This window comes from Bombina bombina, chromosome 5, assembly GCF_027579735.1.
Source record: "Bombina bombina isolate aBomBom1 chromosome 5, aBomBom1.pri, whole genome shotgun sequence".
NCBI classification, from domain to species: domain Eukaryota; kingdom Metazoa; phylum Chordata; class Amphibia; order Anura; family Bombinatoridae; genus Bombina; species Bombina bombina.
In genome coordinates, this window is record NC_069503.1 from 1,119,078,324 (window position 1) to 1,119,098,297 (window position 19,974).

Consider the following 19,974-nt stretch of genomic DNA (forward strand, 5'->3'; position numbering starts at 1 on the left):
GTTGTAACTACACTGTGAATAGCTAAATATTGTAATTTATTCTAGATTTCTGGTAACATGGATTTTTTTAAAAAGTGATCTCACTCTTGCTAAAGTAAATATCGACCAGGAGAAACACCATTAATATCTAGGGTTTTATTTTATTGTAAACATAGAGAAAACTATAATCTTTATCCCTTGGTTGCCAGAGAGTGTAATGTGCTGTATTTATCTAGCCGATTCAGTTAAAGGGACAGGAAACCACAAACGTTTCTCTTATGGTTTGGATAGCACATACAATTGTAAACAACTTTCCAATTGACTTCATTCTCTTGTTATCCTTTGCTGAAGGAACAGCATTGCACTGCTGGCAGCTAGCTGAACACATCTATTTAGCCAATCACAAGAGACAGCAGCAGCTTTCACTAGTGTATGATATGTGCGTATTCTTTTTCATCAAGGGGTAACAAGAGAACAAAGTACATTTTAAAATAGAAGTGAAATTAAAAGTGTCTTAAAATGGCCTGCTCTAGCTGAATCATGCAAGTTTCATTTTGAATTTCCTGTCCCTTTAAGAATTTCACACAAAAAAATCCTCACCAACTTTTTCTTCTTGAAATTCGTATGAATAAAAAAGGAATTCCTCAAAGAATAGTTGTGTGTATTACAATTAAACATGAAAAACATTAAGTAATTTCATTATGTATTTTGTTTACTTTTCCTGTGATTTACTTATGAAACCAGTGTTTATTTGGTGTTTTTCCTCTGACCCGACAGAGACTGGAGTGCAATTCTTCAGAGTTCGTAATTCTGACAGTGCAGATGTTTGTTTATATACTGTATGTCTCTAATTGGATACAATAGATGAGATTAGTTTTAATTGGTATATAACTGATTTGCAAAACAGTGAAAATATTGCTAACAAAATAACAGTTTAAATATTTTTAAAACCTTTTGGGCTAGATTACAAGTGGAGCGCAAAATTTCACTTTCGCTAAAGCGATATTTGCTCTCCATTGAGTAATACCAGCGCACGCAACTGTGCGCTGTTATTACAAGTTAGGTGCAATGCGAACGTGAGCTCACGTTCACATTGCACGGAAGCTTTGCGCACACGAGTGCTCGCTTCCATAGACTCCAATGGGAGCCTCATTCTCATGCCGTCAGACATGAAAATGTATGGGAGCATCTTAGTAAACTCTGGCTAATAGTAAGTTTGTCCCTGCAGGTGATCCTTTAAGAATAGGCGTCCCTAGATGTTTGCATACTACACCCAATAGCAAAGCTGGCCAAAAGGCAAGAACATTCTGTACTCTTGGAACCTCATATTTAGTGAAGTATCTCCAAGGGCAAGGCAGAAGACCTCTTATGAAAACAGAATATAATTTCTTATAAATGGTACTTTTAGGTTCGAATATAATCTTAGAAAAGTTATTTACTCCAGTATTGTCTTTGTTTCAGCTAATGGGCATTATGACTCTAGAAGCCAATCACTGAGATCTATAGATAACAAGAAAAAAGAAGACACGGACGACCAGTTTCAGTTTGGATACCCTGCACCCCAAATTGGTAAGAAACACACTGACCTACATAGAGAAAATGACATTCCCTCATCTAACATTAAATTCCTTAACATAGGTCATAATTGTTCTACAGTATGTTAGATTGTGGAGAACTCGAAATCTATTTTAAAAGACTTGTACTAACATTGAAAAATTGACTGGAGTCTCAAAATTCATGTAATATTCATGGCTATGCCCTTTGTTGATCCGCATAGTACTTTTCAAGAAATGTGCTTTCACAATGCACGGAAAGCACAAGCTTAATAATTTAGGATTCAGGCATTTAGTAATTGATAGTTTAGACTGAAATGTTATTTTATTTCCAGCACAGAAATGTTTTGTTATTTGGTTATAAAATCAATATTAATACAGCTTTGACTGAAGAAAAGCAAAGCAGATATTTCCAGCATTTCACTTCTGCATATTAGAATTATTTTACTACTATTATTGTATAATGGAGTATCGCCTTGACATCAGGACCATCTTTTAAATTTTATTGTTGTCTCTACATTGGGTAGCAGATAAGGATGTGTTACTCAGACATCAGACTATAGCTCACGGGCTAATTTTGGCTTAGGCAAACAAGGCACTTGCCTAGGGTGGCAGAATGGATGGGGGCAGCACTTTTTGAGTTTCTGTTGAGAGCACCAGATGACTTTACTAGCGCTAGTCATCTGTAATACACACACGTGCTAATTCAACCCACTTGAGTGAATGCAAGTGTTTTACAAGCCCTGGTGAACATTTACTTTGTAAATGCCATGAAAAAAATAAGTCACGTTACACCCTGACCAAAAAATTGTACGGACAAAAAAAGCGTAAACCCTGGGAAGAGTGAGCGTGGGGGGCTGCAGAATTTTGAGTGTCTATGGCAACACAAAACCTAAATACGCCACTGCCAGAGCTACAAACTCCAATGGTTCGTTCATATCACCTTTCAACCTTCACTCGTTGTAACTTTTTATTCCTCATTGTATCTACTCTCCTCTGTTGCACAGAAGATGCAGGTTATTTTGTGATAGTTTAATCAAGTTAAAGATTTTGAGTTAAAGATTTCACACAATGGCATATTTTTGCTGAAGCAACAGATGTTGTCTTGGCAGAATTCAGCTCACACTGGCCAATGTTTTATATATATATATATATATATATATATATATATATATATATATATATATATATATATATATATATATATCCTCTTTGGCATGAAGGGGTTATTCACAGCTAAATGAATTTCTTATGAAAAGGATTGAGTTAATCACAACCCTATATGCGTTTGATAGTGAGGGGTTAACCATTGTTTTGTTTATTCTTTAAGGCTAGAAGGAATTTGTGGCTTACTGCTAGGTATATGTGCTAGAAAGGGTTAACTATTGCTGTAATTGTAACTGGCAGTAAGTGGTTAATATATATATATATATATATATATATATATATATATATATATATATATACAGTATGTAATGTATATATAGATATATTTCCTCTTTGGCATGAAGGGGTTACTCACAGCTACATGAATTTTTTATGAAAGGGATTGAGGTAATCACAACCCTATATGCGTTTGATAGTAAGGGCTTAACCATTGTTTTGTTTATTTTTTAAGGCTGGAAGGAATCTGTGGCTTACTGCTAGGTATATTTTCTAGAAAGGGTTAACTATTGCTGTGAATGTAACTGGCAGTAAGTGGTTAATCACTCTGTTCAATAAGGCATTAACCTCATAGTGTCTGGCATGAGTAGCCTATCACTGTTTTCTGTCAGAATAATACATTGCCAGATATGATATATAAAGGCAGCAGTAGAGAGGAGAGGTTCATTAATTCTTGATGCCTGGGGGTACACAAAGAGTAAATGTGTGCAAACTCCGCTAGAGTCGGGTAGCGTATTACAAGTTGAAAGTAAAAAGTTTTCACACGAGCGCTAACCCGATGCGCACAAAAAAACAAACTTAGGATATCGTGGCCGCGTTAACATATTCCCCTATAGACTTCAAAGGAATGCAAAAAGTGGAAAAAACATAACACTCCTACTAGCGTGCAAACCCGATTGCATTCAAGTGCACTAACCCGACAGGAAATGTGAATATTTTAGATTCCAATGTTCTTCACATAGCAGAATATGTTCCATTTATTTATAAATACATGTATAAAATTATATAGTAGCAGAGGTGAACGGCACTCACAAATAGGTCAGCTACCTGGTGCTCTCACTAGGGAGAAACAAACAGTAAAGCAGCTATGAATCCCATAGATATATACAGATACATATGCATAGCTATTTAAAAATACTTAGAACATTCTGCTATGTGAAGAACATTGGAATGTGAAATATTTACAGTACATACAACAGTTATACATTCTAATAAATTTAAATATTGCATAAATATGATTTTACATATTCTCATCTACTTGACTGCAAAAGGCTCCAATGCACATATATATTGCACACACACATGTTTATATATGTGTACATTTGTATATATATTTATGTTTATATATGTGTAAATTTGTATATATATTTATATGTTTATATATGTGTACATTTGTCTATGTATTTATGTGTTTATATATGTACATATGTCAGAAAATACATATATACAAATACATAAATACTTAGACATGTGTATGTATGTATCTCTAGGTTAAAGCCCTTTGGATAACGCCTGAGACCTCATATCTTTGAATCCTTATATCATTGTATTGCAATTTTTTGTTTAAAAAGTTTTTATTAGATAGTGTTATTATGAGTGTAACTGTACTTTTAAAATATGTACTTTTTTAATGCTTTTTGTACAACTTTATTTTTCTCGCTTAACAGTTAACCAGAGCTCTAAAGTCACGCTATCCTAATGAGCGTTAAATTAAATTGCGCTCAAGCGAACACGTTTACTTTCAACTCCTAATACACACATTACTTCTGGCTAGCACAAAAAGCTGTAAAAAAAAACGTTTTGCTTGGTTGCAACTGTTAGCACACCACTCGTAATCTAGACCTAAGTTGTGATGACTTGATGTAGGTTATCTGGTCAATAGTGCAACATATTAAGCTTTATGTTAATTTAAGATCACAGACGGCTCAATTTCAGATCTAAATAGATATGAAGAATAGGGTTTCTATTTATATATGTGCGACAGGCATGGAGGAGTATTTATGAAATCTCTGTCGGACCTGATCCGACAGTGCGGATCAGGTCCGACAGACCTCGCTGTCGCTGAATGCAGAGAGCATTGCACCAGCAGATCGTACTCGATCGAGTTGAATTCCGGCGATTCCTGTACGCCTCATCAGACCAAGTGAACAAGGTTATGGAGCAGCGGTCTTTAGACCGCTGCTCCATAATTTGTGTTTCTGGTGAGTCTGAAGACTTGCCAGAAACACGGGCCTTCAAGCTCCGTAGGGAGTTTGATAGATTGGCCCCATGATCCGCTATAGCGAACCACGTCCGCCGCACATCGATAAATGCAGACAACATACGCTGTCGGTATTTATCATTGCACCAGCAGTTCAGAAGAACTGCTGGTGCAATACCGCCCCCTGCAGATTCGTGGCCAATAGGCCGCTAGCAGGGGTGTCAATCAATCAATGTCAATCTTGTACGATCGGGCGGATTGCTATACGCCGCCTTAGACCCCGTATGAGTTTAGACCCCTGCATCTTAACTCCTGTGTCAAGGGGAACAGGAGCCATTCGGCCTTTGTTAAATAGACCCCTAGATCGCTAAAATGTAACATCGTACTCAATACAGGATCTTGGTTCTTACTAATTCACAGGACATAATCCATAATATTTTATTTACAAGTAGACAAATATTTTTTTATTTACATAATTACAATTTTTAGTTTCTGAACAAAATAATATATTACAACAACAGTATATATATATTAAACTAAAATTATTTTAGCAATTAGTTACATTATAAAAAATATATAATATTTTTCTGTATTATATTTTGTAAATGGTTTAATGGAAATAATTATCCTTGTAGGTTACACAAAAGAGTCAATTATCATAGTTTGAAAGTGCAATATGTTCTGCAGGATATGAGACGAGTACATTATTTTTTATTTACTTATTTTGCTAAATAGTTTTTTGTTTTTTTTAGTAGTGTTTGTTGGTGATACAAAACATTCACATGGTTTCCAAAGGCTGGTTGTAAATATACCAGAATGTCAGCTAGGTTTTTAGAGAGTATTTTGCTAATAAACACTTTTTCAGTACTCAGCACAATAATAAAGTGCTAAAAATATGACAGATTTTAGAAAATTTCTGCTTGTGCAACATTCACTTTGCCAAACATAATATTTCTACACAAAGATTCATTTTGCAGGTCATTAATGTGTGAAGAAAAATAGATTTTACTGTTAGCTGAAGCAGTTAATGAAATAGGAATCGTCTGTGAATTTGATTTAAATACATAGCATGCAGCTTGTATCTATTTTTTTTTATTTTTTAAAAAGCAGAATGCATTTCCCTTTATACAGGAGTATAAGCTCAATGGTTACAGAAAATATAATACTATGGCCTCAATTTATCAAGCAAAAGCAGCTTCTGAGCACTTGAGATGGAGGGGCATCTTTATCAAGCTCCGTATGGAAAGCCCGCTGCTCCATTACCTGTTCGCCTGCTCTGAGGCGGCGGACGAACATCGCCTGAAATCAACCCGATCGAATACGATCGGGTTTATTGACACCCCCTGCTAGCGTTCGATTGGCTGCAAATCTGCAGGGGGCAGCATTGCACCAGCAGTTCACAAGAACTGCTGGTGCAATGATAAATGCAGAGAGTGTATGCTGTTGGCATTTATCGATGTGCAGCGGACATGATCCGCAATATCGGATCATGTCAGCTCGCACAATGATAATTCGGCCCCGGAGGCTTGTTCATGCAAACCTTCTATCCTCTAGTTAAAAAACAGCTGTATTAAGACCAGAACTTTCTAACCTCTCAGAGGTGGTGAAGTTAAACTACCCTGAACTTGATTGGTCACGTGATAGCAGGGGGCAACACTGCACAAGTATTTACTTATGCAATAATAAATGTGGGCCGGTTCCCTAGCTGGGAACTCTGCCCACAATATTATAAATGGGGTCCTATGTCAAGTTTTAACATGAGGTTATATTCCAATCCATAGAAAATTATGTGTGTGTTCTGGGAGTGTTTCAGATTCCATCAAGTCACAAACTGTGCAAATCCATTTCTGGAGAAACAATAACCTATTGACACAAGAGTTGCCACATGTCCGGTATTTAACTGAGCTGAGCTGGTTCTGGTACAAAAACATTTTTTGGGCCCCTAAAAAGGTAACTAAGCAATCATAATGATATTCTGTATTATGATTTTGAGATAGATAGATCTGAAACCTGCACTAATAAAAGGCTTCCCTGTTTTAGGAAACTACACTTTCTGCACATGCGAATATATAGACTGGCTGCTATGGGGCCCCTTTAGCACATGGGCCCTGGTGCTGTCAGCATTTATCATTGCACAAGCACTTCTGGTGAGCTGCTTGTGCAATTCCGCCCCCTGCAGATTTGAGGCCAATCAGCAGGGGGTGTCAATCAACCCGATCGTATGCGATCGGGGGGATTGATGTCTGCCACCTCAGAGGAGGCGTATGAGTTAAGGAGCAGCGGTCTTAAGACCGCTGCTCCTTAACTCCGGTTTCCGGCAAGTCTGAAGGCTCGCATGGAAACAGTTACATTTAGGGCCAATCAGCCCTTGTTAAATCAGCCCCTATATCTTTACTTGTAATATATTTACTATAATATAATATAGTTCCATATGATCCATCAATTGATAATGTCATTTTTCCGTTAAGATTGTGTAATGTATTTGGGATTGTTATTCTGATACTGTTGGTGCTTTTGTTTGTTTCCACTATCAGGGTATTATCAGTTTAGCACTGTGTTTTTTACTGTCAATCATAGGGTGTTGGTAAAATGTATGTGTGCGTTACTGGCATCCAAGGGAATACAATCACTGCACAGTAGTGAAAAGTATATACAGCGGTGCTATTATGTAACCCCACTTGTCTACCACCAATGCCCAATCACCTAGTGTGCAGGATTTAGGTGGAGGAATTCCAATATTCCAGTCATATATTTACACACAACATAATTAAATAAACATGACATATGACTGAGTTTTTTAGTGAACAATGTGCCGAACAGAGCAAAATAATAAAAACTTTATTTTTATCTGATGAGAAGTAAATCTGAAGAACAATTTCTATATAGCAATTTAGGACTTTTATTAATTAGTTAAATCTCTTTTCTGGCAAAAGCTGACAACATGTGCAGCAGAAACAATAAAATGATGAATATTTAGAGCATATGCTGTTGGCATTTATCATTGCACAAGCATTTCTCGTGAAATGCTTGTGCAATACCGCCCCCTGCAGATTTGCGGGGGGTGTCAATCATCCCGATCGGACGAGTTAAGGAGCACCCGTCTTAAGACCGCTGCTTCTTAACTTCAGTTTCAGGGGAACCTGAAACTATTGGGATAGATTGCAGCATCCGCTGCTTGATAATTCTACCACAGAGTCGTAAAGGGACATTACAGTCAAAATGTAAAGGCACATAGATAAATTACTTATTTGAATAGAAACATATTTGCAATATACATGCATTGCCAAACATGCTTCTAGTAAAATGTATCACTGTTATCACAGCATTTAAATACTGCAGCTGCTCAGAGTGCCAGTGGGCCTTGTATAATGTCAGAAATTAAAAAATGGAGTCAATACTAGATGATACAATGACCTTAGACTCCCTAGGCAAGTTTGGTGCTTAAAATGCTGGTGCACGGTGCATACTTAAATACACTTGAAACAGCTACAGCTTATATTAGAAGCCTTTTGCTAATACATGTTACATAAATGACTATAGTGTATCCCAAGGGAAGTCACAAATGATTGTATCAATGTAAAACACACAAGCACAATGGAATGATAAGATAATAGATATTTGTGTGTATATCATAGTCTATTTTTAAAAGGAGCATCTATCTATCTATCTATCTATCTATCTATCTATATCTATCTATCTATAATCTATCTGTCTGTATCTATCTATCTATAATCTGTTTGTCTTTCTGCTCGTCCATCTGTCTATGAGAGTTTGTCACTTGCTATGTTTCCTGTGTATAAGATCTATAGTTCCTCTCCCAGTGGGCACCTAACGTTGTCCTATATTTCAGTGAACAGTACACAGCTGTGCTCTAGAAACCGGAGACAATTATTCGTCAAACCATCTTGTGAACAGCTGCGTTAGCGTTTTTCTAACTGGTTAGGCATTTCTGGAGTCACAATGAGTAACATGTTACTGAGAACTGGTTGATGCTCAGTAATACCTTGTAATTTCCAAAACCCAACTTATCTTTCAAAGATTATAAATTAAAGAAACCCTATTAAAAAAAATGTAGCATCTGTATATAGTCAGACAATAAAATGGGTTGGTTAAGTGGTGATTTCTTGTTATATCTATACAAATATGGCAATTGCTTTTGTGTTATGATTGGCCAAAATATCTTGCGTTTGGAAAATAATAAATAGTTTTCTCCTATCAGCTTTTTTTCTTAAAGGAAAAATTGCGCAAAGCAATAGCTTGTCTATGCAATTTTCAGAATATAGGGAGAACAAATACAGAATTTGCTTTTTGCCCCCTTTAGGGAGTATGCAACAAAGCATCGTTGTTCAACAAAAGCAAGTGGTGTTAATGTCCCTTTAACATGATTTAAAAAAAAAAAAAAAAAAAAAAAAGAACATGATTGTATATTAACATAGGTAACTGATGATGTCGGTAGATTTATTTCATTTATTTTTAACAAGTAGATTACTTTTCATATTAGTATCAAATTAACAGTCTTCCTTATGCGCCTACCTGATGCGCTCAAAGGCTGAGAAAAAGCTTTGTAATTGAGTTCTATATGTTTTTATTAGAATATTTTTATGCATTGTGCATGAAACATGTATATGAAAAAGATTTTTTATACAAATATTTGTGGATGACAATAGTTGTTACTGCTCCTAGTCTGGAGTGAGTTAACTAGATGACTCTGAGGGTGTGTATAAAGACACCTCTTGATTGGTGTAGACAAAAATGTGAGTAGACTATAGAAAAGTAGATCTGGTGTGGCATGAGATATCACAGTATACACTATGGGGCATATTTATGATTGTGCGAGTGGACATGATCCGATATAGTGGATCATGTCCGCTGCACACCGATAAATGCCGACAGCATGTGCTCTCTGCATTTATCATTGCACCAGCAGTTCTTGTAAACTGCTGGTGCAATGCTGCCCCCTGCAGATTCGCGGCCATGTTCGATCGGGTTGATTTCAGGCGATTTCTGTCCGCGGACTCAGAGCAGGCAGACAGGTTATGGAGCAGCAGTCTTTAGACCGCTGCTTCATAACTTCTGTTTATGTATGGAGCTTGATAAATATGCACCTATGTGGTGCCACAATTTTTATATTGCAGAATTATCTTCCTTTTGAAGCTTGAATACATAGTTGGTGTATTGACGAGCAACCAGGGTACCTGTGTAGACTGAGGTTTATCCCTAGGAGGTCACATTTTTATCAAGTGCTTTACAGTAAATTGACAGTACAATCAAATAAAAAAAAGGGAACCTCATAAAGACAACTGTTCAGTATGATTACCTATAGCAGGCAAAGGACTACAATATCAACAAAAAAGGGTCCACAGATATGGTCAGAGTTTGTCCCCAGATGACCTTAAGCACACCAGCAGTTCTCCCAAAAATCTTTCATAATTTGTCTCTACAAATTTATGAAAAAAAAAGAAGGTGGCTCCTAGTGCAGATCCACGTGTGAGGGTATAATGCCCACAGCTGCTCCAAATGATGAGGCCTTTCCAACCACTCTTGTACGAAAACACTTATTAAAACAAAGTAAAACACATATATTAATAATAAGATTTCACCAGAGTATTCTCATTAAGTAGCAAACAAGCTACGCATTTCTCAGCTGACAAGCTGTTCCATCCGTCATATAATGCTACTGGACAGATTTATATAATTCTGAGTCATTGATTACAGGAAAGTGAGCTGTTGCCCTTAATTTACAGTGTAACCACATTCTCTTTTTGTTGGGGTTAATAATTTTTAGTATATTTTATATTAGTTTAGTACATTATTTTTTCTTATAGTATTTTTTGCATTCTCATTGGAATTTGCCATTGAATTTTGATTACAGGTATTTGGTTAGAAACAGAATTATCTTATTAAGGGGTCGATTCCCATCTAGTCAATCATGTTTTTCAGATAACACCTTTTTTTTGAGATTGGAATGATCACAATGCAAATTAGAAAAAGATCGGATTTAATATTGGAAAAGTCACCCATATTATGCATGTAGAGCTTTGACTTTGGTAATTAAAATCCACCCAACTACAAGTTATTGACTTCATGTCCACAACAAAATGATAAATGGTCACACCCACAGATTGACAGATAAAAACATTGGATAAACTATAATGATATCAGCTACTGATCTGCTTATACTTGGAAACAAAAAAACAAGATGCCTTTGCCCATGCCAACAACAATGACGGCCCACATTGATGAAGATCAAATCCCAACAATCAACAAATAACACTATAAATGTAATCACCAGCAATTAAATGTAAAAAAACCCACTCCTATGTGACCCGATGCACATCTGAAAATGCAGGAGCTGCTGCCCTGTTTTTATAGAGTGCACCAATTTTGCATGTTAATCAAGAATTTCAAGCAACAATTTCTACTTCAGGTTATCAAGATTATGATTTCTTATAGCAGTAATGTATATGTAGATTATTTTCTTAAAGTAAATATTTGATTGATTTAATATCATGCTGGGAACTGCCCATAGTTAGATACAGAAACTAATTTGAACAGAAAAAATAGCAGAATTTCTTGTTTATTAATTCTCTTTTAAAGGTAGCTGCAATTACATTTTATTGTCTTGTAATTCATTTGGATCTGATGTGCCCAATTCATTGCACTGCAGTTGTTGTCCTGGGTAATAATACTTTTAGATTAACATATTCTTTGCTGCAAATTTAAAAAAAAAAATATATAACTATTTATTTATTTTGTTCATAGCTGGTGACCCAGCAGCGGAGGAGTGGTCGCCATGGAGTGTCTGCTCTACCACCTGCGGGGAGGGTCTGAAGTCACGCACTAGATTTTGCGTCTCCTCGTCGTACAGCACGCATTGCAGTGGGCCCCTCAAGGAACACAAACAGTGCAACAACTCTGCTGTGTGTCCAGGTAACCTTGGGATTAACCAGTAAACTCACTATTGGTATATTTATTCATAACATGCAGAACTTTTTAGTAATTGAACAGACGTCCATTAGAGCTGCCTGTGATAAGTGTGACACTAACCTGATAATGAATTAAAGAGACATTCTAAAGGTGAATTGTCATGCTCTAATTTAATATTGTATAAATATGTGTTAACACTTCAGTTAAGCCCCCCTTGCAGCTCCCAAGAAGAACTCATCCAGTCAGCTAATCAGGAGCAATAGTCTCATGACCCTATCAATCCCCGGCTGTTTCTGCTTGGGATGCAGTTGTATGGTATATATCTGTATGTTGTATCCCTAACATAAAGGTTGCAGTTTCAGACCTAACAACATTTTCTGGGGATTGCCTGGTATCAAGAGGTTGGAGACTAAGCTAGGGAGATACAGGGGTTGAAGCAACCCAGGGCTAGGTTCATGTTGGGGCGTATGCAGATAGGCGTGTGGCTAAGCAGTCATGAACAAACCGCAAAACTTTAGAACTGAGATGTGGAACCTGCTGCAAGGAGAAATGTCTTCCTCTATTTGAAACCATTGCATGTAGTACAGCAAATAATCACTCATTTTCTCTTTTCTTTCTTTCTTTCTTTCTTTCTTTCTTTCTCTCTCTCTTTCTCTCTTTGGGGCTGATTTATCATGTGTCTGGACTTGATCTGCTGTAGCGATCATGTCTGCCAGACATCGATAAATGCTGACAGCATACGCTCTTGGCATTTATTATTGCACAAGCCGTTCTTGTGAACGGCTTGTGTAATGCCGCCCCCTGCAGATTTGCGGCCGCTAGCAGGGGGTGTCAATCAATTGATCGTAGGAGGTGGCATACGAGTTAAGGAGCTGCTTCTTAACTCCTGTTTCCTGTGAGCTTCAAGGCTCGCGCATAAACAAATATATTTGGTCCCATCCGGACCATGATAAATCGGCCCCTTTCTCTTTCTTTCTTTCTTTTTTTCATTCTTTCTTTCATTCTTTCATTCATTCTCTCTCTCTCTTTGTTTCTCTCTTTTTCTCTTTTATCTCTCTCTCTTTCTTTCTCTCTTTCTTTTTTCTTTCTTTCTAGCCAGTATTTGCTATGTAGCTGGCAATTCAGCCTTAGTACTGGATCTGATTGTGAATCAGGTATTGACATGACATTTTTCAGTTTATGTTTACATCATTAAAATCTTGAGGAACCAGTGACACCTCCACAGATTTCATCACTAATTCTCTAAATACAGTTGACATGTTGGTTTCAAACTTTTATTTAGTTTTGGGAGAAAAAAAAAAAACATTTACATTATTTGTAAGGTTATGTTTTGCAGTACAGTCTTGTCAATTTATCCTATATATATATACAGTATATATATATATACAGTATATACACACATATAAACACAAACTTACTCATATCAAATCATAATTCTTGAAATTGCTCTAAACATTTTTTTTTGTTACTGTACATTTTAAATATCAGGGTTCACCCAGTTCATGATTGTTTGACACATTCAACTTTTCTAATCTGTTTTAGAACACATAATAAATTCAGCTTCTTTATCTGTATACCGGAAATTGGAATACGGCTGTTTGAATAATAATGAACAAACTTGTGACCTTGTACTGACTAAACCATTTACAGTTTTGTTAAAGAAGAGGGGCTTTTGCAGATAAAACCTATGACTCAGTGCGACAACTAAATAGCATTAGATTGAATTCTGTACGTTTTAATTTAAAATATTTGAATTTTAAGGCATTTTTTTTTTGTTATCAGTTTAAAACAGGTTCCTATTCATTAAAAAACAAAACAATGAATATTGTAGAATATTAACTATTGCGTTTCTAATAAATTAACTAAATATGTTCTTATTTTAATTTCTTAGCTGCGTAGACCTAATAAATTAAATGCAGTTTCTATAAGATAAACACGGGCTATCTGTTCTTGCATACTATTAATACTGATATTCATAGAGTTGTGTATTCCCTCTTTTAACCACCATGTTTGGAACATAATGGTTGAAAGCACGTTCAAGGTCAAAATGGCAAAAAAATACCTCCCGCTGATAAAGTAAATGCTTTTGACAACTTGTATGACATGCACTGAGGGAGGTTTGCGTATGGCGTGTAGAGTACTGATGTGCCAGCAATATTCATTCAAAGATGTGAGCAGAATCTTGTAATAAGTGTATTCTGGGCGTCTCTAATAAAATCTACGTGGCGAGAAATGTAGAATTGGAAAGTTAGCCTTTGTGATAGACTGACCAGAAGGCATTTCCTATTGTATGTTTAGAACAACCTTAGCAATATATATGGTCATGGGAATCTGCAATAAAAGTACAGATGAAAAACCCATAAAAAACAGTAAAAATTTGTGCTGCAAATTGCTTGATGTACTCATGGGCTGCAAATCATTTTAAACATGATGATTGGTTGGTATCAACATAGTGACTCAGGTAGGTGCTTATACTTAGATAAAAGGAGCAAAATTACAGGGGACATTTAAACACTCTTGCTCTCCCCCTATTCTTTTTCTATAGTAAAATCTATTGTATTTACTGTTAGGTACCCCACAAGTAACTAGCCTTTTTGTAAAAATAATTTCAGATTACATTTTGTTGCTACAGTGTAAGATGCTATTGTACTATATTATCCAATTTAGACTTACTATAGATATACTATAGCTCTACTATTGCCCTGACGTAGACCTTCTGTAGACTAACTCTAGCCTTACTATAGAGCTCTTATAGCCTTACTATAGACCCACTATAGACCATTTAAAGCCTTAAAGGGACAGTCTGGTCCAAAATAAACTTTCATGATTCTAATAGGGCATGTTATTTTAATCAATTTTCCAATTGACTTTTATCACCATTTTTTCTTTGTTGTCTTGGTATTCTTAGTTGAAGGCTAAACCTAGGAGGTTTATATGCTAATTTCTAAGCCCTTAAAGGCCGTCTCTTCTCTCAGGGCATTTTGTCAGTTTTTCAGCTTTAGAGGGTGTTAGTTCATGTGTGTCATATAGAAAACACTGTGCTCATGCACATGGAGTTCCCATGAGCCAGAACTGATTGGCTAAAATGCAGTTTGCAGAGGCCTACATACAAGATAATCACAGAGGTAAAAAGTGTATTTATATAACTGTTTGAGTTATGCAAAACTATGGAATAGGTAATAAAGGGATTACATATATTTAAAAAATAAAATACAAATTCTGGTGTAGACTGTCCCTTTCATATAGACCTACTATAGCATTATTATAGATTTACTATGGTCTTATTATAAACCCACTATAGACCAACTAAAGCCTTATTATAGACCTACTATAGCCTTACTATAGACCTACTATAGCCTTACTATAGACCAACTAAAGCCTTAATATAGACCTACTTTAGCCATACTATAAAACTGCTATAGACCAACCAATGGCTTAAAATTGACCTACTGTAGCCTTACAATAGACCTACTATAGGCTTACTATAGACCAACTAAAGCCTTATTATAGACCTACTATAGCCTTAATATAGACCTACTATAGCTGTACTATAGCCCTACTATAGACCAACTAATGCCTTAAAATAGACCTACTAAAGCCTTACCATAAATCTACTATAGCATTACTATAGATCTACTATAGCCTGACAATAGACCTACTATAGCCTTACTAATTACCTACTATAGCCTTACTATAGACCTTCTATAGTATTACTACCAAGCTATTATAGCAGTACTATAGACCTGCTGTGACCAACTAAAGCCTTAATATTGACCTACTATGGCCCAACCATAGACCTACTATAGCCTTACTATAGACCTACTATAGCCTTACTATAGACCTACTATAGCCTTACTATAGACCTACTATAGCATTACTATAAACCTACTATACCCTTACCATAGACCTACTATAGCCATACTATAAACCTACTATAGCCTTACAATAGACCTACTATAGCCTTACTATAGTCCTTCTATAGCCTTTCTATAAACCTATTATATTCTTACTATAAACCAACTATAGTAGCCCACTCATGTTTGGTGGGTGGATCTGTGACAAGAAGGTAAAGCCAGGTGCATTTTTGATGGAGCTGAGGTTGTATCAGTCAGTCATCATCATAATTAAAACATTAATTAGAAGTCATGTTTTACTTTTGCATTTGCTATCATGAATGTATTTTATAATCCCTATAAATATCCCCTGCTATACACCTGTTTTGTTTTTTTATTATTAATATTTTGGGTCTGTGTAAAACTGATTGTCTTATTATACTGTTTACTATTTTAACCATACGGTGTGTTGTTGGAATTCCAAGAATAGAACAAGTTCCTTTATTATTACATTTTAATGTTAATACTGTACTGTAAATAATTACATAGTAGCATTTAAACATCAAAATTATATTATTATTTTTCCTGATAATGATAATTAATTTGCTGACTTTATTATATTAGTTTAAATTCACTTTTAACAAGTTTCACTCCATATTTTTTTAGGCAACCTCCCCCCAACATGTATAAATTCTCTGCTTTCATATGTATAATGCAACATTTTTTTAAAGTGCCTCTTTTAGTGACTTAACATATGTATGTTAATAAAAAAATAATGATTGAATGAAAAATGAGTGGAAAAGAGTGAAATAGTTTAAATAAATAATACAAAGATAAAAGGTATAACTCAAATACAACCAATAGGATCTAATTACCACGTTGTAACCTTGAAACTTGTGAATACCAGACTGATATAACTTTGACACTGCTCTTAAAATTTCTTGAGTTTGGAGTGATTATTTTGTGCATTAGAAGTTTGACGTGTTGGTTCTGATGTGTCATTTGACGCACTGAAATGACATCTGATGCGCTGATATAGAAATTGTTTTGACCGACGTGCAAATTGGCACAAGTTCGCACTCCTTTTCATACAAGATTCATGCTCATTGACATATGAATTTTGTAAACTTGCCAGTTTGAAGAAATGGTTTAAAATATAATTCCATGTCTGGGATTTTATCTTTGTTGAAATACAGTTTTATATTTGCCTAGAAGACTTGCATATGACTCAATTATCAGATATGGTGCGAGTGATTGGTGTCTTTAGAGCAAATAATAAAATCACTTTCACAACTTAAATTACAGTTCTCAATGATACATAGTAAATATGTGCACAAACAGAAAAATAAAGTGTTTTGGACAACAAAATATATATATATACCTTGTTATGTCTAAGATTAATTCAAGGGGTTCAGTTGAATTTTGAAAAAAAATTAATCATTTGTTAATATTTCTATGGGGAAGGTTCTCAGGGTAGCAGAGAAGCAGCTGGGGAGCAGCATAAACGTAAATAAAGTTAAATTAGTAGCTAGAGCAACTGCTACAAGCCAACAGCAGCACAAATGAATATATTTTACTTGTACTGCAAAATTAGTGAGTTTTCGCATTTGACCGAATATCTATGCACATTTGTAATACTAAGGAAATAAAGAGACAGTAAACATTTAGAAAAACAGCAATTGCCTGTGAAAGGGTATTTTGGCACCATGTTTAGTCACACCCAAGCTCTAGAGTGTGCGCTAATAGGAGTATATGGTGTTTGATTGGCTTTAACACTTGCCTTCACTTTCGTTAAAAAAAAACAAAAAAACTCACAAAGGGGATTGGTGACCTAGATCTTGAATGTACAGCAAGAGGGATCCCAGAATATCCTTATGAAAGTATTTTTGGACACCTATCTGCAAGTTGTAGGTGTAAAATAATCCAGGGCTTTAAAAGCATTGCAGTATTCTTGAAATAGAGCAAAAATTCACAAGTACACAATCCACATATTAGTCTCGATTACAAGTGGAGCACAAAAATATTAGCATTATTGTGCTCTAAAATCGTTCAAGTTAAACCAATAGCGGTTTTCTTTCTACGATCATACTACAAGATCAAAGTAATATAGTAGGCCTGGAGCTAAATTCTATAGCACACTAACATCTGGATGTTCTATAACAAGGGTCAGTTAAATCTGTCACATAATAAACTTATATAGGGGTGTGCTGAAAAAATCAAATGAGGGTGACACAGGCTGTGAGTTTTGCAGGGTCATGGGATGTGTACCTAGTCCGGATTGAGAATGCAGTCTATTTCTTTGTTTTATATTCATCTATGGAATTACAAAGGGCATGTGTCACTGTTATTTGTATTTTAGTGTGTTTGGTTGAAGGCGTGTCTTGTGTGTGTGTAGGTTAGGGACCCAGGGAGTAAGGGACCATGATGTGGTCTTGGGCCTATCGCCATTGCTTTAACTAACTCTTCCATTTTGCTTTTAATCTAGCTTTGCACTTAGAGAGTGCCAGTCTTTCTATGTGTTTTAGGGAAGAACTCCAGTATTTGACCTTCGGTTTATATATTTCTTTGAATATATTATACAAGTGTTTTGTAATGCATATATTCAAGAAATAACACTTTACTACACCCTTCACTATCTATGTAAAGTATAGGGCACACTATAAAAATGCTGATATTCTCTGGTAAGTGTTTGTTAACATCCACTTATCGTAACAGATTGTAGACTATTCTTAGTACAAGGAATACGCACTCTGCACTATGGGTTGAGCTCCACTTGTAAATCTAGCCCATTGTATTTAAATAAAATGCACCACAACACTGAACGGGAATAAATGTGTTTAGTTTCGGTCAGTTCTATTGACCTTCAGTGGTTTGCGATGACAGCATTTCTTTGCTCATGATGATATTGGGTTTCACAAGGGACATGTGAAAATTAGCCATTTAATGGGAATCCATCATGTATATTTCATTGTGATAAATGGTAAAGGACCAGGAGTTCTTAGTGACCTTTGATAACAGCAAAAAACAACCACAAGACTTCTATTTCAGGTTCTTGCAAAGTAATACTGAACATACCCCTCTTATTGTTAATATCATGGGGTTGTTTGCTTATTGTTTTAACCCCTTGCTGTCAACAAGAAAATGTGTGAAGAATCCTACAGTTTTTTTTTTAATTAGATTTCACTAAGTAATAATCATATGATAAATGTATTTATAAAATGAATGTGTACACAATTTAGACATCATTTATTAGTATATTTTTATAAAAAGGGATTTCAAATTCAAACCTGAAATAAACATACACGCGTTTCAGTTTTGAATTGAAGCATTTTTGAAATCCCCATTAGACTTCTGCATGGACAATACAAATATGTTTCAAATAAATTATTTGTCACAAAAAAAGATTTTTTTTTATTTATTTAAGGGACACAAACTCACATTTTTTTTTGTTTCATGATTCAGATAAAACATACAATTGTAAACAACTTTCCTAGGTACTTATATTAACAAATTTTCTTCATTTTCTTGTTATCCTTTGTTGAAAAGCAGGGATGTAAGCTCAGGAGTGTGCACGTGTCTGCAGCACTATATGGCACCAGTTTTGCAACGTTATACATTAGCCCTAGATGGCAGCACTATTTCCTGTCATGTAGTGCTCCAGACATGTCCACGCTACCTATCTAGATATCTCTTTAACAACAAAAAAAAAAAAAAAACAAGAGAACAAAGCAAATTTAATTATAGAAATAAATTGGAAGCTTTTTAAAATTGTGTTTGTATCTGAATCATGAAAGAAAAATTATGGGTTTCATGTCCCTTTAAGGGGTCTTGGGAATTCCCTTGTTGATTTGTCAGCTATTTCCTAACATAAACAGTTCAGAGCAGCAGTGAAGCAGCTAGACAGCAGCTTAAACTTAAATAAAGTTTAATAATAGCTATTGCTACTGCTACATGCTAGTAGCAGAAAACTAAAATATGGAATCAGGATTGACAAGACCAAAACTGAAGCTTGCATACTTATTGGCTGACAGAGAAACCTGACAACTGGCATTTACATTGCTTTACTGCTATTGAAATGTTTAAAATTAATTTGAAGCCTTTCCCACCTTTAGAAAAGCCTTTTTCCGACTAAGGACCAGATAACAAATGGTGTGCTTTTTAGCACTTTCACTTGAGTGCAAACACCACCAGACAGGACCAGCGCTTGCATAAGGATCTTGGCAACCGCCTTAGGGCACTCTAGCAGTGGGGTGCAAAATTGGAGACTGAGCAGTGATTTTTATTTTTTATTTTTTTCTGAGTAGTGATTTTTTTTTTT

The 19,974-nt window shown here is 35.5% G+C and overlaps 1 protein-coding gene across 1 annotated transcript in view; it reads left to right on the top strand.

Annotated features, from left to right (window-relative positions):
* ADGRB1 (adhesion G protein-coupled receptor B1) overlaps positions 1-19,974 on the top strand; it is a 736,329-nt gene that overhangs the window by 213,888 nt on the left and 502,467 nt on the right. The window contains 2 exon segments of the mRNA XM_053715405.1: positions 1,441-1,548; positions 11,659-11,826. Coding sequence (XP_053571380.1) covers positions 1,441-1,548; positions 11,659-11,826 — 276 coding nt within the window.